Here is a 23,238-nt window from a genome sequence, read left to right on the forward strand (position 1 = left end):
TTACTATTTCTAGTGCTCTTGCTTCCTTTGTATAAAACAAACTTTCCATTTGGTATCATTTTATTTCAGTCAGAAGAACTTCCTTTTTACATTTCCTTTTTTTTTGAGATCTACTAGCGACAAATTCTAGTCTATAATTTTTTTTTCTTTCAGCACTTTAAAAATGTGATTGGGTTGTCTTCTAGTTTGCTTAATTTCTAATAAGAAGCCTGTAGTCTTTCTTACATTTGTTTTTACATATTTAATGTGTATTTGGGGTTAAAGGCATCTGCCTTGAAGACTGTATCTTAATCATTGATTTCCAGTAATTTGACTATGTCATGCCGTGGGACGGTTTGTATGTGTGAATATGTTTATCTTACTTGGTGTTCAATAATTTCTTGGATTTCTGAGTTTGTAATTTTCATAAAATTAGGAAAACAATAGGCCATTGTTTTTTTCAAATACTTTTTGTGCTACTCTTCCTTATGAGATTCAAGTTACACATGTTAGACCACTCCATTATTTTCCCACAGGTCACTGAAGCTCTGTTCATTTTTTTCCCCAATACTTTTAACATCTGTGCTCTATTTTTTAAATAGCTTCTATTGCTAGGTCCTCAAGTTTACTGATTTATATTTTAGCCATACCTAATCTTATTAATGCCTCCAGAAAAACTATTATTTTCATTCTGATACTATTAATATATTTTTCTTTCTTTTTTATTATTAAATCATAGCTGTATACATTAATGCAATCACGGGGTACCATACACTGGTTTTATATACCATTTGACATATTTCATCATGCTGGTTAACATAGCCTTCCTGGCATTTTCTTAGTTATTGCATTAAGACATTTATATTCTACATTTACTGAGTTTCATGTGTACCCTTGTAAGATGCACAGTAGGTGTGATCCCACCAATTACCCTCCCTCCACCCATCCTCTCTCCTCCCCTCCCCTCCCTTTCCTCTTTCCCCATATTCTTAGGTTATAATTGGGTTATAGCTTTCATATGAAAGCTATAAATTAATTTCATAGTAGGGCTGGGTACATTGGATACTTTTTCTTCCATTCTTGAGATACTTTACTAAGAAGAATATGTTCCAGCTCCATCCATGTAAACATGAACGAGGTAAAGTCTCCGTCTTTTCATCTCTAGATATTCCACGTAGTCCTCTTATGTATTTTCATTTCTTTCTTCATTAGATTCATATTTTCACCTGTGTATTTTTATTATTATAATAGCTATTTTAATAATGTTCATATCTGTCCATTCTAGCGTCTCTATTATTTCTATGTCTGTTTTTACTGATTGACTTTTTTCTTGGTTTTAAGCCAACAATTTCTTTCTCCTTGGCACGTCTAGGATATATTTTATTAGAGAGTGAACATTGTGAATGCCTGAATTTTGTTGTTTTCCATTAAAGAATTTTAAGCTTTGTTCTGGCAGGAAGGCAAGTTAATTACAGATCACTATAATTAACATTAACACTTTCAAGACCTCTTTTAATTTTTGCTATGGCAGGTGTAGATTAGCCTTTACTCCAGGGATTATTTAGGCTTCTTGCTGAGCCATGATCCCCCTGAATATCTGTTGCATGGTTCAGGTGATTACTGAGGACTTCCCATTGGCTACTGAGGGCTTTGACTAATTGAAGTTCTCACTTCTCCCCACCCACTGTGAACCCTGAATGTTATTCAGTTTATAATTCCCAGTCTTTATTTGCCCAGCCTAATGGAAGATTACCCTATACACGTGCTGTGGTCAAGGGGATGTCCTCTGCAGACTTCTGAATCTCTTTTCCTGCTCAGTCCTCAGTCCTGTGCTTGACAACTTCCAGCTACCTTGGGCTCCCCAAATCTCAACTCAAGAGAGATTGCTAGGCTTCCCTTGCATTCTACTCCCTGCTTCCACAGCCTAGAAATTACTTCCAGACAAAAATCTGGTGTGGTTGTAAGGTTTATCTTTTTGTTTCTTTTTTTCACTAGTTACAATCCACATTGCCTATTTTCTGATTCCAAATACTGTTGTTCTGTGTACTTTGACCATTTTTCTAGGTGTTTATAGGGGGAAGATATCTTTGTTATTCCTACATGACTGGAAGCAAGAGTCTCAAAGTCAATTTTTAAATTCCTGTTTTAAAACATAAGTTCTATATATACACACAGTGGAATATATTGTATATAATAATACAATGGAATAATTCCTTAAAAAGGAATTAAATCCTGACCACACTACAACATGAAGGAGTCTTGAGGACATTGTACTGAGTGAAATAAACCAGTCACAAAAAGACGAATACTAGATGATTCCATTTGTATGAGGTAGTTGAATTCAGAGAGACAGAAAGTAAGAGTGATGGTTGGCAGGAGAGAGAAATGAGGAGTTATTCTTAAACAGGTTTAGAATTGCAGTTTTATAATATAGAAAGAGAACTGGAGATTGGGTATACCACAGTGTGAATATATATTTAACACTGCTAACCTGCACACTTAAAGTTGAGATGGTAAATTATCTGTTATGTATTTTTTACCACAAATCTTAAAAACAAAAACAGCTAACTCATAGTGTTCCAGTCACTTTACATTACATTTATTTAATCTGTGCAACAACCTCTTGAGGTGTAGGTGCAATTATTATATCTCCGTTTTACAGATGAGGAAACTCAAGCACGTAGTTACAAAACGTTTTTGTTTTTTTTTTTTTTTTTTGTAGAGACAGAGTCTCACTTTATGGCCCTCGGTAGAGTGCCGTGGCCTCACACAGCTCACAGCAACCTCCAACTCCTGGGCTTAAGCGATTCTCTTGCCTCAGCCTCCCGAGTAGCTGGGACTACAGGCGCCCGCCACAACGCCCGGCTATTTTTTTGTTGTTGTTGCAGTTTGGCCGGGGCCGGGTTTGAACCTGCCACCCTCGGCATATGGGGCTGGCGCCCTGCTCACTGAGCCACAGGCGCCGCCCTTACAAAACGTTTTTAAAAAGAATTCTGTGGTATCTTAAACCATAATTGTTTGTATGAGTTGGCAAACCAGCAGGCAGATGACCACATTAAGAGGCCCTGACTTACCTTGGTTCCTTCTTGTCATTGTCCCAGGTTCTTTCTATCCAAGAGCCTTCAACAGCCTTGAAGCTCTGGGAAGAATTCTGTTCTGCTTAAATGTAATACTGGGATCCCACAATCTCCATATAAACACATACACTTACGTTCATATAAATCTGTTGGAATATTTTTCAAATATTGTTAGGCAATAGAGAAACATATGGTTTTTTAAAAACTGCTTAGTGAAGTTTTACTGCCCTCTGCTGGAATATTTGTGTATCCCTCTGAAGGTCTGGCTTTCAGTATAAAAGGCATATAGAACGTTCAGTACGTACTATCCCAGTGGTAAATTCTGTTTTCAGGACCTGGGTGTCTTAGAAATTCTGCAAGTGTCTGATTCAAATTTTATTTTCTAAACACATTTTAACTATTTTCACAATATAAACAATAGTGTATATTTCAATGTTACATGTCTAATTTTGATACACGAGATACTGCCTGAATCTAGCCTTGGAATGGAGAAAGAGAAAACCTTAAACCATTCTGTATTCTTTTTCTCTCTTCCCCCTCTTTTTGAAATTCACTACAGATACCTTGAAAATCAATTTTTTTATCTGCTCTTCTATGTTTGTGTTCCGTCACTCCATTTCAAGCCTATGATCTTCTGTTAGATATTTCAGTAGGGAAAATATTCAAAATGGGATAGGAGATGGGATTTTTAGCTGAAAATTTTGAACTAGCTGCATGCAGTGGCTCATGACTGTAATCCTAGCACTTATGGGAGGCCAAGGCAGGAGGATTGTTTGAGCCAGGAATTTAAGACCACCCTGAGCAAAAGTGAGACCCCAGCTCTCCTAAAAACAGAAAAATTAACTGAGTCATGGTGTGCATGTGTAGTTCCAGCTACTCAGGAGGCTGAGGAAGAAGGATCTCTTGAACCCAGGAATTTAAGGTTGCTGTGAGGTTGGCTGATACCACAGCAGAGTGAAACTCTGTCAAAGAAAAAAAAGATTGTGAATCACTATAAAGTCTTCTGTATCTGAATTGTGAACTGAAAATGTTTTTATCCATTATTTGGCTTATTCTAAAACATCTGACAGCATTATTTTATGATTTACTTTTTGGTCTTTTCAGAAGATTCTGTTACTGACATGTGGGCTGGGTGTGGTGATTCATGCTTATAATCCTAGCACTTTGGGAGGCCCAGGGGGAGGATCACTTGAGGCCAGCCTAGGTGACATAGGAAGATTCTGTCTCTACAAAAATAAAATGAACAAAAAAAAACTAGCACTGTGACCTGTGCCTGTAATCCCAGCTACTCAGGAAGCTGATCCTGGGGGATCGCTTGAACCCAGGAGTAAGAGGCTACAGTTAGCTATGATCACACCATCACACTCTAGCCTGAGTGGCAGAGTGCCACCCTGTCTCAAAAAAGAAGGCAGTGGCTCAGTGCCCTTAGCTCAGTGGTTAGGGCGCTGGCCACATACACCAGGGCTGGCAGGTTCGAACCCGGCCGGACCTGCTAAACAACAATGACAACTACAACAAAAAAATAGCCAGTTGTTGGGGCGGGGGCCTGTAGTCCCAGCTACATGGGAGGCTGAGGCAAGAGAATTGCCTATGCCCAAGAGCTGGAGGTTGCTGTGAGCTGTGATGCTTCAGCACTCTGCTGAGGGCTACAAAGTGAGACTCTGCCTCTAAAAAGATAAATAAATAAATAAAAATAAAAATAAACAAATAGATGTCTTAGTCTGTTCAGGCTACTCTGATAGAATACCATAGAGTAGGTCTTGTAAACAGGAAAAATTTATTTCTCACAGCTCTGGAAGCCAGGAAGTTCAAGACCAAGGCTCTGACAGATTCAGTATGTGCTGAGGGCCAACTTCCCATTTCACAGACAGCATCTTCTGACTGTCCCCACATGGCTGAAGAGCGGAAGAAGCTCTCTTGGCTTTCTTTTCAGAAGGGCACTGATCCCATGCATGAGGCTCTACCCTCATGATCTAATTACTTCCTCAAAGTTTCACTCCTTGCCTTCTAATACCATCACACTGGTGATTAACTTTCAACATATGAACTTGGGATAGAGCACAAAAATTCAGTCTATAGCAATAGGAAAGTAGAATTTTGCTTGAGTAATTTCTGAAGCTTAAATATGTAGAATAAATTTATCTGTATGTAATTATGTTAGAATCTAAGATCTGTCTAATATGCTTATAGAAATAGTGTCTTCGTACTTATTTAGTATAAGAAATTTTGGAATAAACTTGATAGTATTAAATATTTTACATTGCTCATTATATCTATAGGAAATAGAAACTCAACAAAGGGCCATAGGACCTATGATGGCAAATTTATTAAGAAAGTGGAGAATTCTTTAGCATTTGAAGAAAAAGGAGAGCATCATTTTCAGTTATAACTAAATATCTTTTTTTTGAGGCAGAGTCTCACTATGTCACCCTCAGTAGAGTACTGTGGTGTCATAGCTCATAGCTCAAACTCTTGGGCTTAAGCGAGTCTCTTGCCTCAGCCTCCCAAGTAGCTGGGACCACAGGTGACAACACCAGCTATTTTGTTGTTGGTGGTGGTGTAGTTGTCATTGTTGTTTAGCAGACCTGGGCTGGGTTCTAACCTGCCAGCCCCAGTGTATGTGGCCAGTGCCCTAACCACTGAGCTATGGGCATAGGTATTTAGTTATAGGCTAACAGGAATGTGGATAAGCATCTTCTAAAGGAATTATGGATTTATATTACTTTAGTATTATTTTTATCAAAGAAATATATGAGAATAGTGTTTTATATTTAATATACAGTATATTTTGAGCTTTTTTTTGTTTGTTTTTGGCCAGTGCTGGGTTTGAACCCGCCACCTCTGGCATACGGGGCCAGCGCCCTACTCCTTGAGCCACAGGCGCCGCCCTATTTTGAGCTTTTTTGCTAAGTAAAGCAAAACTTTTTTTTTGAGCAGTTTTTTTTTTTTTTTTTTTTAGAGACAGAGTCTAACTTTGTCACCCTTGGTAGAGTGCTGTGGCATTACAGCTCACAGCAACCTCCAACTCTTGGGCATAGGTGATTCTCTTGCTTCAGCCTCCCGAGTAGCTGGGACTACAGGCGCCGCCACAACAACGGGCTATTTTTTTGTGGTAGTTTGGCCGGGGCTGGGTTTGAGCCCATTGCCCTCGGTATATGGGGCCGGCGCCCTACTCACTGAGCCACAGGCGCTGCCCTTTTTTAATCATTATTATCATATATTCTGTCTCCAGAGAAACTCAGGTTCTCATGAGAATGGACTAATCACCAAATGACACAAACCACAAGTAGAATTCCTCTGGATAAGTAACTGAATACCACATTTTCTTCAATTAGATAAATGTCTGGTGTTATGTTTCTATAATTTATGTAAATTGAAACCACAGACCTACCAATTACCCTATTTAAACTTGGCTAGTTCCCCCAAAGACTTCTTAGAAGAAAACTTATAATAATTAGTTGCCTATCTGCTTATCTTTTCAAAGCCTCTGGAGGCTTGAGGTCATTTTTTTTTTTTTTTGCAAGGCTCTATTTTTGCAAATATCCTTTAACCAGGAATTTTTTATATTAAATGAAAAAATAATTGGGAAAAAATATTTTTTTCTTATGACAATATTATGGAGAAGGGCATTTAAAATAAAGTTTTTAACACAAACAATAATCTAACCATCTACAAATCTGTAGGAGCCATTAAAAAAAAAGTAAAAATGAAGAAACTTGTGTTTTTAAGGGAGTGGGTGGGAATTGACCTATTCATTCAAGAAAATAAAAGGACAAGACAGAGAAGTGATACATAAGGAAATGATTTAAACGCATAGTGGTGTAATTTCATAAATTTTATTGATTTCCCTTGAGAGGAATTATAAATAATAATTAATATTAATAATAAATTAGACATCCTAGAGGCCTACAAATAAGTTGAATTTGGAGTAGTGGGCAAGCGCCTGCAATTGGAATTGGGAGATGCAAATTTTAAGTCTTGCTCCATTTCTCTTTGGTGGTATTTTCTTGAGCAAAGTGGTTAAATCACTATTTTCTCCTCTGTCAAATATTAATGTTTTTCTAGAACCTGCTGTGAAGATTAAATGAAGTAATGTTTATGGAAGCACCAGACAATGAACTCAGGGTCCAGATGGATCTGTTTCTTTAGAGCTGTATCCTCAGAAACCCAGCATAGGGGCCTGGAAGCAGTAGGGATCCAAGAAATATTTGTTGAATGAATAAATGAAGCACTTGGTAAATTACAAAGTGTTATTTAAATGTTCATGTTGTATGTATTATTACTCCTTTTCTTCCAACTTAATCACTGTCTTTCAAATAGAGTGGTGAGATGGGTTATCCTCCTGAAAATAGGACATCCCAGACAACTTTCTCGTGCCCTATTATGTTATAAAAACATAAAATCAAGGACATTTTTAAGTTGAGAAAAAGAAAATTCACACATTTCAGCAACATTTGCAGTTTACAGTGTGCCACTTCCTTTTGAGCCTTTCCCCCCCTTTGTTATATAACTCGGGTCCTTGGTACCAGCTTCCTTCTTACTTAAAGAACTCCACCAACCACAATGTGAAGTTATTATAGTACAAACCTGGGTCTTTCTTCAGGTGAAAACGGCAGTGATGTACATGCTTCATAACCAGCTCTACAAACAGCTGATAGAACACAACCATCATTCCCAATTGTTGATTCAGCAAGTCTTGGATTTGGCAAATGAAGTTCATCTGTCTTCTTAACTGCAGTAGAAGACACTTTGAATTTGTATAAATCATGTAAAAAATATTTAAATAGCTACCGCTTGGTTGGGTATGGTGGCTAATGCCTATAATCCTAGCACTTTGGAAGGGTAAGGCTGAAGGATTGCTTGAGGTCAGGAGTTCAAGATAAACACCCTTTAATTTATATTTTGGGTAAATTCAGATTTCCATATAATGGTTCCAGTTTGCTTTTATTTTTTTATTTTTTGAGACAGCATCTCCCTATGTCACCCTCAGTAAAATGCCATAGCGTCACAGCTCACAGAAACCTCCAACTCTTGGGCTTAAGCGATTCTCTTGCCTTAGCCTCCCAAGTAGCTGAGACTATAGGTGCCTGCCACAATGCCAGGCTATTTTTTGTTGCAGTTGTCATCATTGTTGTTTAGCAGGACCGGGCTGGGTTCGAACCTGCCTCTGTGCATGTGGCCAGTGCCCTAACTACAGAGCTACAGGTGCTGAGCCCCAGTTTTTGGCTGGGGCTGGGTTTGAAACCGTCACCTCCGGTATATGGGGCCGGCGCCCTACACCTTTGAGCCACAGGCGCCTCCCAGGCCCAGTTTGTTTTTAAAGAGAGATACACCTGGGCGGTGCCTGTGGCTCAGTGAGTAGGGCTCTGGCCCCATATACCGAGGGTGGCAGGTTAGAACCCAGCCAGCCAAACTGCAACAATAAAAAAAATAGCTGGGCATTGTGGCGGGCGCCTACTCGGGAGGTAGTAGTAGTCCCAGCTACTCGGGAGGCTGTAGTCCCAGCTACTCGGGAGGCTGAAGCAAGAGTATCACCTAAGCCTAAGAGCTGGAGTTTGCTGTGAGCTGTGACGCCACAGCACTCTACTGAGGGCAACAAAGTGAGACTCTGTCTCTAAAAAATAAATAAATAAATAAAAATAAATAAAAAATAAAAATAAAGAGAGATATACCAGTAAGTACTTAATGGGGATAAATCCAAATCAGGCTATGTGAGAGATCAGCAATTTTCCTGCCAGAGAATACCAGATTGGCATGCTGTCTTAAGCAGTCTATATCTATCTATCTATCTATCTATCTAGTAAAGCCCTACTGTGATTTAGGCACTGTGTTGGGCCCTAGAGCTATCACGGTAAGCAAATACAGACCTTGCCCCTCAGATATAGGATCTAGTGGGAGAGACAAATTTAGCTAAATAATCAAACAAATGAGGGAGTTATTACAGATTGAGGAAATTGTAGGTAAATGGTCTGAGTAAAAGGAAAAAAAATCTATGAGAACACCAAAACTTCTTTTTTTTTTTGTGATTTTTGGCTGGGGCTGGGTTTGAACCCACCACCTCTGGCATATGGGACCAGCGCCCTACTCCTTGAGCCACCCAGAACACCAAAAATTCTATGAGACCTGGAATGGGATGGGGGATAATCAGGGACATTTACACAAGGAAGTAAAGCTTAAACAAAGGGAAATGCAGGAGTTAACTGGAGCTGAAGGATGGCTAAACTAAGGGAAGTGCAGGAGCTAACTGGAGCTGAATGGTGGCTGGCATAGGGAAGAAGAACACATCCTACTGGTGAAACAGCACCCGATGAGGCTGATCACGTGGCCAGGGAGCTTGGCTTGCATGACAGGTACAGGAAGCTTAGACAGGAGGAGCTCAGAGGAGTGGAAGAGGGAAAGGTAGGCCAGGGTCAGAAACAGCAGGGCTCTAAGGACCACGTGAAGAAATCTTATCTTTACCCCTTGAATAATGAGAACCCACAGAAAAAGTTGTTTTTGTTTCACTGAAAAAATCACAACATAGAATAGAATGCATGGCTCTTAGGCATACAGTTTACATATGCATGCACTGTCTATGTAACTACCACCCAGATCAAGATAGAAAACATTTCCATCATTCCAGAAAGTTCCTTCATGTCCCTTTTGCATCAGTTACCCCCACATGGAAGCCATATTCTAATTTTTATTACCATAGATTATTTTTGTCTGTCCTGGAGCTTCATGCAAATGCAATCCTACAGTTCTTTTTTCATTTACCATTAGGTCTCTGAGATTCACCCCAATGGAAGGAATGATAATTTCACATTTTTTAATGCATTTGAATGGGCAATGGAGTTGTAACCTTGTAATGTTATCTTCATTTATAAAATGAATTGAACTAATTAATTTATAAGACCTCTAAAGTTCTAAGAATTCTGTTAGTGGTGGTTTGTTAACTGGACTTTATTGTCTTTCTTTACTATTGCCTTCAGTGGAAAGTTAAAAAATAAAAGAAAAAGAAGCCTCCTAACTGTGTGATCATCAAGGCTTAACGTATATGTGAGCATCAAAAATAACATCTTAGGCTGGGAATGGTGGCTCATGTGAGGCCGTGAGGTGGTAGGATTACTTGAGTTAAAGAGTTTCAGACCAGCCTGAGCAAGAGTGAGACTCTATCACTACTAAAAATAGAAAAGGATGTAGTGGGTGTCATCGCGTGTGCCTATTGTCCCAGTTATTCAGGAAGCTGAGGCAGGAGGATGGATCCCTTGAGCCCAGGAGTTTGAGGTTGCATTGAGCTCTGTGGTCACACCATTGCACTCTACCCAGGGTGACAGAGTGAAACACTGTCTCAAACAAAACAAACAAAATCTTTTACCTTCAAAAGACATACCAGAAGTACAAAAGCATATAAAGTAAAAAGGCTTTCCCATCTCTTGTCTTCCAGCTCCCATTCCCTTTCCACAGGCAAACAATGTTGCTAATTATGTGCCCTATGCAAAAGTTTTGTGCAAGTAGATGTGTATCTTTAACTGTATTTCCTTTTTTTTAGTACAAATACTTATACACTCTTTATTCTATTCTACACCTTGCTTTTTTTGTTTTTGTTGTTACATTTAACACCTAATGAGCTGCTTCCTTGGAATAATAGGAATAATATAAATACTTATCTCATAAAGTTGTTAAAATGTGTGTTAAATTAAATGTGTTAAATATAAAAAGCACTTAGAAAATGCCAACATATTGTAACATTTGTATTAGTTTTTTATTGCTGCATAACAAATTATCACAAATTTAGTGGCGTAAAACAATACTGTTTCATCTCACAATTTCTTTAGGTCAGAAGCCTGGGCATAGTTTTTTTTTTTTGTAGAGACAGAGTCTCACTTTATGGCCCTTGGTAGAGTGCCGTGGCATCACACAGCTCACAGCAACCTCCAGCTCCTGGGCTTAAGCGATTCTCTTGCCTCAGCCTCCCGAGTAGCTGGGACTACAGGCGCCCGCCACAGCACCTGGCTATTTTTTTGTTGCAGTTTGGCCGGGGCTGGGCCTGAACCCGCCACCCTCGGTATATGGGGCCAGCGCCCTACTCACTGAGCCACAGGCGCTGCCCCATAGTTTTTTTGGGGGTCTGTCTTCAATCTCACAAGTTGAAGTCGTGGCATTAGCTAGGTTGTATTCTCACCTGGAAATTCAAGTAGAAAAGGATTTGCTTCTACACGCTCTTAAGTTGTTGGCAACTGTAGAATTCATGGCAGCTGGTTTGTTCAAAGCCAGCAATAGGAAAGAGACAGTCTCAGCTGTTTGGAATCTCTGATCTTGAGGAATTCCTAGGTCCCACCTTCAGATATTACTTACATGTTATAAAAGCCACCCTTTCGATGTATAATTCACATTATAATTCAATTTCAATGTGTAATTCAATGGTTTTTGGTATATTCATAAAGTTCTACAATTATCATCACTAGTTCCAGAATATTTTCATCACTCCAAAAAGAAATTCTGTACTTATTAGCAGTCAGTCCCTATTTCCCCCTCTTCCCATCCCCTGGTAACCACTAATCTTCTATTTTCATGGAATTGCTTATTTCAGACTTCCATATGAATAGAATCATATAACACATGGTGTTAGTGTGTGGCTTCTGTCACTTAGCATAATGTTTTCAAGGTTTATTCATGTTGTAGCATGTATCAGTATTTTCCTTTTTATGGCTGAATAGTTTCCAATTTTTTGCTACTATAATACAAACAACACTGTACTGGATATCCTTGAATAAACATTTAGAACGTTGATGAGTTCCTCTGTACTATAAATTCCTAGAATATTGCTAGGTCAAAGGTCTATGCATCAGTAATATTCGATAGTTATTGCTGGATTATACCATTCATATTCTGTCTTTTACTATTGTTTGAGGAAGAGAAATAAAATGGCATAGTGGAAAACTCACGGAAAAAGCTTGTTTTGCCACTAACAAGAGAGGTTAATGTACTGTGGTTATTAAGGGCATGGGGCTTTGGAGGCAAACTGCCTGGATTAGAATCTTGGTTCTTCCTCTAAATGACACTTAAGTTAATTAACCATCCTGCCTTAGTTTCTTCATTTTTCTTAGTAAAAATAAGGATAAAATTAATACCTTCTGTGGGGATTAATGTAATACTCTTAGAACGATGCCTAACACTCAGTAAATGTTTACTTTTGTTATTAGCTTGCTATATAATCTTGGGCCTTTTCCTATTTTTTTTCTTTTGAGACAGTCTCACGTTGTTGCCCTGGGTAGAGTGCTGTGGCATCATAGCTCATGGCAACCTCAAACTCTTAGACTCGAGTAATCCTCTTGCCTCAGGCTCCCAAGTAGCTTGGACTACAGGTGCCCACCACAACATTGGGCTATTTTTTTTTTAAGGAAGGGGTGTCTCACTCTTGCTCAGGCTGGTCTTGAACTCCTGAACTCAAGCAATCCACCCTCCTCAGCCTCCCAGAGTGTCAGGATTCCAGGTGTGAGCCACTGAACCTGGCCTCTTTTCATATTTTTTAAATGATAAGTTTAAATGGATTCATTGTGTTCCTAATTTTAAAAAGGCAATTATGGTCCCCAGCTCTATAATTATACATTGTCTTGTACACTGTTCTCTAATGTTCCTTGTTCTGCTGCTTTGCCCATTACTAGTGCTAGGAGATAACATAGGTTTTATACTATTAATATTAACCTTTGGGATGCCTTGCTTCAGAACCCACGTGCATCTGTGGTATCCCCACCCCCCATATATATTCTGGATATCTATATACATAGACATATATAAACACACACTATTCTCTGTATCTGTTGAAATAAGTGATATTTAGCAAATGTATACCCCCTTTCTGTCCTTCATGTTGCTGACTCCTTACCTCACCTATAGATCTCAGCTTAGCTATCACCGTAGAGCCTAGTTTTAGATGCATCCCCCCACTGAAATATAAATTTGAAGGTCACCATGTCTATTTGCTTCAGAATTACATCCTTAGCATGTAGCAGTACCTGGCCTCTAATAAACAACGAAAAAATACTTCTAAAATTGCATGCTAGTAATGTTATCCAACTGAATTTAAAATTTTGTTCTACTTACAATAATTGAAGGTATATTTAAATATTTTAGAACTTACCAATTTTTAATACCTTATATAGTACTGAATTCACAAAAAAATCTTTTTAAAAGTAAACGTTGATTTGAAATGAAAAAAACTTTTATTATCACAAAATTTATGATTCAACTTCTGTTGAGTACTAATGGTTCTCTCTGGGCTAGTCTGCGGTACTCTTTCCCACCAACCTGTAGTTGCCCTATACATAGCCTATCACTATCCAAGTAAATTTGGTTTTTGCTGAGTGGATGAGGAAACCCATGTTGAGTGGTGGCACCAGCATGCCATTATTGATAGTTGCTACTTACCTTTTAATTTCATAAAAATGAGCTTTTAGGGATGCCTTTAATTAACTAACCAAAAAGAAAGTTACCATTTGGGAACTGCGGTATCTTGAGTTTTTATCTTCTGAGACTCTTTTTATAACAAGTAAAGCTCTTTCTCCAGTTTAAAAAAGGTTACTTTTTACTTAAAATAATGTAGCATTTTCCCCTGAACCTAGCCCTCACTTTTTCATCAATTAAAAATTTATCCCAGCTACTTACTGATAAATTGACTTAATTATCTTCCTACAATTTACTGAGCTGATTCTAACAGGTTGGACGATCCATGATTAGCATTTCCCTATCAACTGTTCAACAGGAAAGATGCTTATCATAGCGCACAGGAATTCAACTTTCCTCTTGACCTTAGGAAAGCTCTTTAAGTAGCAGCCACTTCACAATAGGTTGGGGTTTTATTTTAATTATCCTTTGGTCAGTCAACTTCTTGGGACACAGCTAGAGTTTGGGAATAGAGATCTGGGTCGCAAACCTGATCGATCCTGCTGCTTGGATACCCAAGCAAAATCAACCCTCTGTTGCTTTATCCGTAAAATGAATAAAAGTGCGGGGCTGCTGTGAATACTAGGTCTTAAAGAAGTGGGTAGTGCAGTCCTTAAGTACCATCTGTGGTAGTTAAATATACCTGGCTTCAAATCTTAGTTTTTGTTTTTGGTAGAGACGGTCTCACAGCTCACAGCAACCTTCAACTCCTGAGCTTAGACGATTCTCTTGCCTCGTACGTAGCTGGAACTACCGGCATCCGGCACAATGCCCGGCTTTTTGTTGCAGTTTGGCCGGGGCCAGGTTTGAACCCGCCACCCTCGGCATATGGGGCCGGCGCCCTACCCACTAGGCCAAAGGCGCCGCCCTCAAATCTTAGTTTTAATTGGTCCAGTGTCCTGCGACTCTTATTTTAAATTATGCAAAATATTATCTCCCCATTATCTGTCGTTGTGAGGATTAAATAGATGTTACATTACGCAAATCTTTATCACCTAGCATATAGAAAGCCCCCAGTAATATTGGCTGTACTCACAATAACCTAGGTTAGTTTATGCTGAGTAGGTTGAAACTACTACTTATCAAGTTGTTTTAAGAGTGACTACTTGCTGCGTATTTATTTTCTATTTATTTGTTTATTTTTTGAGACAGAGTCGCAAGCTGTCTCCCTGTGTAGAGTGTCGTGGTGTCACAGCAAACTCTAACTCTAGGGGTCAAACGAGCCTCTTGCCTCAGTTTTTCAGCAATCCACCCGCCTCGGCCTCCCAGAGTGCTTGGATTACAGGCGTGAGCCACCGTGCCAGCTACTGTGTATTTTTTACTGTGTCTTTAAAAGTTTATTTATCTATCTATTTTTTTTTTGAGACAGAGCCTCAAGCTGTCGCCCTGGGTAGAGTGCCATGCCATCACAGCTCACAGCAACATCCAACTCCTGGGCTCAAGCGAGTCTCCTGTCTCCGCCTCCCAAGTAGCTGGGACTACAGGCGCCCGCCGCAACGGCCCGCAATTTTTTTTTTTTTTTTTTTTAGTTGCAGCCGTCATTGTTGTTTGGCGGGCCCGACTGGATTCGAACCCGCCACGTCAGGTGTATGTGGCTGATGCCTTAGCCGCTTGAGCCACAGGCGCGGAGCCTAAAAGTTTATTTTTAACACGCACTTACTACTGGAAAACTGAAAATCAATTAAACAAAAAAAAGTATAAAAGCCAACAGCCTTCCTCCCCTCACATTCCCCAGAATCAAATCTTACTGACACTAAGCTGTGAAGTCCTTTCAAAGGATCCTAGGTACTGAGTGCTTGCAGTAGCCTTGCCACTGGGGGGCAACCCCTTTAAGATACAAGAGGAGGGCCGGTGGCAGTAATTTATTGTAAAATACAAGATCCAGTGAGAATCGCAGGTCGCAGAGGCCGGCCCAAAGGTTTCAGGCTCTTATTGCTATAGCCCATTCCCTTATATCCTCTCCAGGTCTTTATACGCGCACAAATAATTCGTAAAACCGAGACTACTCCTATCCACTGCTCTCAACCTTGTTTTACCCGAGATAAATGCTGCGCGCAGGGGGAGGGTCTTGGCCCCAAATGGGTGATGCCTTCGTCGTGTGGTGGAGGCCACGAACGACTGCTTTGCCCGCCGCGCTGGCCCGGTGCGGAGAGCTGCAGGGCTCACGCATTCCGCCTGTTGCGCGGGTGGCGTCGAGGTGTTCGGCAGGCGTTACGATCACCCCTTTTGGCGGGCTTGGACGCCCCGAGGCTCCGCCCCCGGCGCGTTATATCCGCACTCGCGGAGGCGGGAGCCTCTCCCCATTGGTGGTGTGGCTCGCATTCGCCCCGCCCCCTCTCGGGCCCGACGCGAGCACGTTTAGTGGCGGGGGCAGGCTGAAGAATTGCCCGAGCGAGGAGCGGCTCCAGGGACTGGGTTCCACGATTGGGGTGCCCACTTAGGGGCACCCAGGAAGCTGCTGGGTCAGGACCGCAGCCCGCGGCTACGGGGGGAAGGGGGTGGGTGGGCTGAGAGCAACAAGGCAGGGAGGCCGGCCTGCTGCCCCTTCCCCCCACGCCCGTCGACCTTGTGAGCAGAAGCTTCCCGGAGCTACTCACGCCGGCGCGATGGCGACTGCTGCGGAGACGGAGGTCTCTCCGCCGACGGACGCGAGCTGGGAAAGCGGCGGTGTAGGAGACGACGAGATGAAGCTGGCGCTTCCGGAGCTTGAGTCTTCCCCACAAAATGGCGGCGGCGGCGGCCTCAGCATCGCGGAGCCCGGCGGCAGCGCCGGGCCTGAGGAGACCGCCGGGGCCGAGGCCGCCCAGAGCTTCAGCCATGAGCAGCCTCAGGACTTCTCTGAGGCGGGCGCGGCCGCTCTGCCCAAAGGCCCCGAAGAGTCCGAAAGGCCTGTTAGGAGGAGTTTTCAGATCCCCAGGAAGAGCAGAGAAAAGAAAGGTGGTGCCTTCCCTTCTCCCCAGCCCCTCTTTCTCTCACCCCTCCATCTTTTCATTAGAATCTATCTCTTCTTCTCACACTCATCCGAGACACGTAAACACCCATGCAGCGCCAGCCGCCTCTCCCCTCACTGCCACGGCCGCCCAGCTGCTGCGCTTGGTGCGAGAGGAAAGCGGTGGAACCACGCTCCTTTGCTCCCCCTCTCCCTTTGGAAGTTGGAAGTAGCTCAGGTTTGAAGCTTGTCCGTAAGGCTGCAGCTCTCAGAGAGGAAAGATGGTGCTCGGCGCCCCTCCCTCCCAATCCCTGAAGGCAGAGAAGCTGATGTGTCCTCCTAAGGATGCTTCTAAGAAGTCTCACTGTGGAAATAGCCCGTGGCCATGGATTCTGGGGCTTTCTCCAAGGCCAGTACATTCTGAGGACCACGAGTGCTTCTCCCTGTGGAAATTCTTCGCTATCTATGTCTACTTGAAATTTGCTTGATGTCAGCGTCTTCCCTTATTTAGAAACGTCCATTAGTAGAAGTGATCCATGCACACTGCTTATTTTCCATCACACTTCATTTCCATGTAGATTTTTTCCCTTGTTTTTGAAGCATTAGGTTAAATAGGTCTCTCTCCAAACTTAGCTGTTTTTTCTTGTATTTGAAAAGAATGGGAAGGTAGGTTCTTGGTGCAGTAATTTCCCTATGGAAAAAAAGTGAGAAGTTAGCTTATGTGCAGCTTCAGAAGGTAGAACTGCAGATTTTATTTAAAAAAAAAAAGTTAAGTCTTAGTTTTTCTAACTGTGGGAACAGTTGCATTGATTACATTTACCTTTTAAAGTCTTAATGCCATATTGTTACTTGGAATCAGACTTTCTAATGGACATCAAAATTAATATCGTTTAGTTATTAGAGCATTATGTTTGACTGTCCAATAATTTCACATATTCTGGATTTAGACTTCCTTTTTACCCTACTGAGTGGTTTAATTTTTTGTTATTTGCCTTGGAAAATAATAGGAATTTTTTTATTTACAGAGAGATTTTGTTAAAATTTGAAGCTTAGTAAGACATAGAATCTTGGCTGAAGCTTGTGTTTCTTTCCATATGCATAACTAGCACCATTTGCACAGCTGGATTTGTATCAGTAAGATAGAAGATTTTTGTTTGGATGACAAAGCCGAAGAAAAAAAATACAAGTGTGAGAAATCATTTTGACAAAGGTGAAGTTAACCTTTGTACGCTAACACGAATGTTTCTAGAAATAGCTTTTAAATGAATTAACATAATATTTTAGGGTTCCAAAAGAAGCTTTTCAAAGGTCAAGATTGTCAGTTCTTTGGTGTATTTAGTTAAGATGTATGGCTGTAGCCTATATGAGAAAAGTTAGATGCCCAGCCTAAGTTATCAGTTGTTAGAGAATAAGTTGCAAGTACATTCAGATGAGCTCCTGTGATGAGGTAGGAGGTTGGGCTTTTATAAAATTTATTTTTTCTTTACTTTGATAAACGCCTTTTTAAGTCTATTTTAGCTTAAGAATATGAACAGACCACAGTATACTTTTACCCTTTGTTAGGACCAGAACATTGGCCTAGAGACCTTACAGTTTGGAAATGGGGGAAAGCAGTAGGAGTTGTGAGAAGGCATTGTGTTGCTGTATTTTTTTTTTTAATTAGATAAAGCCAGAGGTTGCTGAGAAATAGACCTCACTTGAACACTAATTAAAAGTGTTATCAGTGCACTTTTTTGTTTACTGAAAATGAGTAATTTTTCACTTGTCTAAATACTTAATGCACTGAGTGGCCACTGTACAAATAGTGAACTAGTAATTTAAATAGAATTTATAAAAGTTAAATAAGCAACTATTTTTACCTCTATGAACTTTATCCTGTCCATGCTGAGAGAAGTTAGTGCTAGGAAATAGAATTTAATAGAAAAATTCAGCTTTTTAAAATTATTTTTTTAAAAAAAATTTCATCAGAAATAGTGCAGGTACTACTAGTTTCATACTTTATCCCAACTTCATCTTTTGGAAGGCTTGAAAGGTAAAGGCATCTTTTATAGGATTTGACTAGTATTAGTTATGATTATGTGAGTCTTGTCATGAGTATTTTCAGTAATCTGCTTGAACTTTTCACTAGAGTTCTGTTGATTCATATTTTAATGTCAGGCCTTTGTGACTATGCTTTTCCAGTGAAATTAAAGTTAGGATTTGAGTATTTTTTTATACCTTAAAATGTAAATACTATGTGAATATAGCTTGTTTACTCAAAGTTCTTAGTCTTGACAATAATATGATATCCACAATGCTGCCATTGTAATTGAGTAATATTGGCAAACGCATACAGTGCTTGTGGGCATTGTTCTTTGCACTTCACGTGTATTGACAATATCAGCAATATGTGGTAGGTACTATTTTACAGAAGAGGAAACTAAAATACTGAGAAGTTAGTTAACTTGCTCAAGATCACACAGCTAGTAAATGGTAGAGTTGGAATTTAAACCTAGATGTAGAGTATTTCTTACCACTTCTCAAACCCTATGGCAAGATTTTTTGAAAAAATTAGGATTTAAGTTAGTTGCTTTTGGTCTGTCCCATTTGTTAAAAAGGGGGGGTTAGTTTCCCCTATTAGAGAAATCTTACTAGTCTTCATCCTTGGAAATTTTGAGATTCAGAAATTATGTTCACAGTCAACATTAATCTTCACAATCTGTTATTAAATAATGTGATCATTTTATTTTTTACTGATGGATGTTGTATTTATTGGTTGAGCTATTTTCTATAATATAAAGAGGCACTGTTGTTAAATTTAGCCAAATTGTAGTATTGCATTTTCTTGATAGATGTTTCACTGTTGCCTTCTTTTATTCTAAACTGAGAAAGTCAACAAAATAATTTTTCCCCCCTCCAAATTTTTTGGGAGATGAGTAGTGGTGATTCACTTTCTGGAATATGTTTATTGGTTGTTTTTTGAGTCTCTTTTGCAGGCCTAGAGTACAGTTGCATCGTCATATCTCACTGCAACCTCAAATTTCTGGGCTCACAGGATCGTCTTGCCTCAAGCCTTGCGAGTAACTGGGACTACAGGCTAGCGCCACTATGCCCAGTTAATTTTTTAATTTTTTTGTAGAGATGAGAGTCTACCTGTTGCCCAGGCTGGTCTTGAGCCATCAGGTCTGGACTATTGGTGGGCACAAGGGAGTCTAAAAAATTAATCCCATCCTCTGGTTTCCATACTGGTTTAGTACAGGAGAATTAATGGCTAATTCTCCCTAATCCCCCGTCTTTCTCTGCAAAATTTGCAATTGTCTTTTTGAGTCTGTCGGGGCCAGGTCTCATTCTTAAAAGGAAATTTCCATGGTGTTTCATTAATTTTGTTATGGATGATTGGGTTCTGAGGACAGCTGGTCTTAGTACACAGATGTAAACTTGATTTAGGTTTCAGAGTGATGTTAAAAGACAAAAGTTGGGAGGAACCCAGTCATCCACAAAAAACAGTTGATAAGTGTGTATAAAATCTCAGTAATGGAGATATTTACTTTGACTTGTCCTCATTCTAAAAAAAACATTAAGTTTCAAATTTGTACTGCTCTCTCTTGATCTTTGCTAGTGTACTCATTCTTAATGCTATACTGCCTTCAACCTTGTTGATTTAGAGATGAAACGTCCATTTCTAAAATGTTATCTCTACTACTATTTTTGAATGAAGAATATTTTGAGACATAGTCTCACTTTGTCGCCCTTGGTAGAGTGCCGTAGCATCATAGCTCACAGCAACCTTAAACTCAAGTGATCCTCTTACCTCAGTTTTTAATTTTTAGTAAAGCTGGAGGCTCACTCTTGCTCAGGCTGGTCTTGAAGTCCTGAACTCAAGGGATCCTTCTGCCTAGGCCTCCCACAGTGCTAGGATTACAGGTGTGAGCCACCATCCCTGGCCAAGAAAATTTATTAAAAAAAAAAAAAAAAAATTTGGCTTGGCGCCCATAGCTTAGTGGATAGGGTGCCAGCCATATGCACTGGGCTGGTGGGTTTGAACCTGGCCTAGCTCAGGCCTGCAAATCAGCAATGACAACAACAACAACAAAATAGCGGTGCGTGGTGGCGTGCGCCTGTTGTCCCAGCTACTTGGGAGGCTGAGGCAAGAGAATCGCTTAAGCCCAAGAGTTTGAAGTTGCTGTAAGCTATGACACCACGGCTCTTCCAAGGGTGACGTAGTGAGACACTGTGTCAAAAGTAAGTAAGAGAGTTGTATTATAGTCATTAATACAAGTAGACATCAGTTATGGATTTAGAGAGAATTGCAGATCCCCAGACTACTCTTGTTAATTATCTCCTCATCTCCCTTTAAATCAGACAGTTGTTTGTTTATACTTATCCATTTGTATGTTTTGATAATAGTGGTCCATTTTTTTAAAGGTTAGCTCGTTTATACACATCTATGGTATTTTTTATATAGGTACTTGGTACAGAAAGATCTGCATTAACTAAATATATTGGTAAAACTAATTGAGGAAAATGTTTCTTTGATTGAGGAACAAAGCTACTATCAGGTGATTTAAATCCTTGCCAACTGCTTAAATACGTAGTATATAACCTTCAGTTCTTGAGTATGTTTATACTACCAGTAATAAAAATGCTTGATGAAAGTACAGCTGGGAGTCAGGAGATTTGATTTCTAGTTCCAATTCTGTGATAAAATCAGTTCTTCCTATGAATTACAAATCTCCAGTTACTTTTTTGAATCTTTGTTCTTTAATCCCATAAAACATATCTATATTAATATATCTATAAAATATAAAAATAATATCTTTAATCCCATAAAATAAACCTATACTCCCCCTATAGGGAGTATGGGGAACCTAGTGTGGTCAATAATAAACTCAGGTTGTTTTTATGACATGCTTTAATGGAAATTCATTAGATAAGCAAAATTTACATTACTTAATGTGTGAAAGAGCTTTAGCTACTGCTTAGATAAGCAAAATTTACATTACTTAATGTGTGAAAGAGCTTTAGCTACTGCTGTTAACCTCTGTAAACCAAAAGGCTCTGCTCGCTCTGCAGAAAAACAAGCATTGGAAAATATTGGGAAAAGAGATTTGAGAGAAGACACAGAAAAGAGCCAAATCTTAGAAATCACATTCTTTGTTCTAGTTTAGCTAATTCGCATGAGGAATCAGCTTGAATTTTTTTGGTAAATTAAAAAAAAAATTTTATTACGGGTGCTAGCTCTGCAGAAAAGCATTGGAAAATACTGGGAAAAGAGATTTGAGAGAAGACACAGAAAGAGCCAAATCTTAGAAATCACATTCTTTGTTCTAGTTTAGCTAATTCGCATGAGGAATCAGCTTGAATTTTTTTGGTAAATTAAAAAAAATTTTTATTATGGGTATATAATAGTTTCATATATTTAGGGGTACATGTGAGGTACATTTTGATACACATAATGATTAAATCAGATTAATTGGGGATTAATCACCTAAAGTATTTGTCATTTGTATTTAGGAGCATTCCAGTTCTACTCTTTATTTTAAAATACATAGTAATTGAAAATTATGGTCACCCTATTGTGCTACTGAATACTAGATCTTACTTTATTTTTGTGCCCATAACCCATCCCCTTTTTATCTCCCTTCTCCCGCCACCCTTTTTGGCATCTAGTAACCATCATTCTACTCTTTATGCCTGTAAAGCCCTTAGTATAATATCTGAAAAGTAGTAATTTCCCATTAATGGTTAGATTCAATAATTGTCTGAATTTGGAGAACAGTATATAAGTCAGTGACTTAATGGAGTGAAATGGATGACTCATATAAGTGTTTTCTCCTTTTTTTTTTTGAGACAGAACCTCAAGCTGTCGCCCTGGGTAGAGTGCTGTGGCATCATAGCTCAGAGCAACCTCCAACTCTTGGGCTTGAGCGAATCTCCTGCCTCTGCCTCCTAAGTAGCTGGGACTACAGGCGCCTGCTACAAAGCCTGGCTATTTTTTGGTTGCAGCTGTCGTTTGGTGGGCCCTGGCTGGATTTGAACCCGCCAGCTCAGATGTATGTGGCTGGTGCCTTAGCCACTTGAGCCATAGGCGCCGAGCCTGTTTTCTCCATTTCGATAACCACGTGGTTATTCATTATTGCCTCAAATAGTGACCTATAATTGAGATTATGATTTATGTTTTCTTTAAAAGAAGTGACAAGGTATAGTGATCAAGGTATATGCAGTGCTAACAGACCTTTTGTTGGAGACATAAAATAGACCACAAGGGAATGTACATCTAGAACGTGAACTTAACTGATATTACCAACACATTGGTTTGAAATCCTTAAAGATAGTTACAAGACAATTTTATTTTTGTGGACAAGCACATTAGGAAAAATCAGAAATTATAACTCTAGTTTAAATAGTAAAGCCACTGAGACATGTAAAATAACAGAATACCTAGAACACAAATATTGTTAGACCTAAAATCCTCAACCGTTCATTTTTATTTGCAATAATTATTTTCCTTATAGGCTGTTCTTGAGTAAGTTGACATGACCATAGGACATTGCTTTGGAATGAAATGGGAAGGTTAAATACTTTTTTGAGAATAATTTGAATAATTTTATGCAAATTTGTATTTGTATCATCTGATTCATTTTTACTTAGGATTAGATTATTGGTGGGCATATTTGGGGCATCTTAACTAAGGAAAATAATTTGTGGGCACAATGATTCATTCCTGTCCTCACAACACTTGGGGAGACCAAGGCAGGAGGATTACTTTACTAAGGAGTTCAAGACTGCAGTGAGTTAAGCTTGTACCACTGCACTCCAGCCTGGACAATGAAGTGAAACCTTTTAAAT

The 23,238-nt window shown here is 39.6% G+C and overlaps 1 protein-coding gene and 1 long non-coding RNA gene across 5 annotated transcripts in view; one reads left to right on the plus strand and one right to left on the minus strand.

The window, feature by feature from the left end:
* Positions 1–3,034: 3,034 nt before the first annotated feature.
* On the minus strand, positions 3,035–16,192 carry LOC128591502 (uncharacterized). Its single transcript, XR_008381568.1, has 3 exons — positions 16,079–16,192; positions 7,644–7,788; positions 3,035–4,018 (listed from the first exon to the last, which is right to left on the minus strand). It is a non-coding gene; the product is annotated as an uncharacterized LOC128591502 (long non-coding RNA).
* Positions 15,833–23,238, plus strand: part of TASOR (transcription activation suppressor) — a 54,205-nt gene continuing 46,799 nt past the window's right edge. For all 4 annotated transcript variants that reach the window (XM_053598998.1, XM_053598996.1, XM_053598999.1 and 1 more), the window contains exon 1: positions 15,833–16,418. In XM_053598998.1, the coding sequence (XP_053454973.1) occupies positions 16,088–16,418 (331 nt within the window). In that variant the 5' untranslated portion in view covers positions 15,833–16,087. The remainder of the gene's footprint in view (positions 16,419–23,238) is intronic.

This window comes from Nycticebus coucang, chromosome 8 (genome assembly GCF_027406575.1).
Source record: "Nycticebus coucang isolate mNycCou1 chromosome 8, mNycCou1.pri, whole genome shotgun sequence".
Classification (NCBI taxonomy): domain Eukaryota; kingdom Metazoa; phylum Chordata; class Mammalia; order Primates; family Lorisidae; genus Nycticebus; species Nycticebus coucang.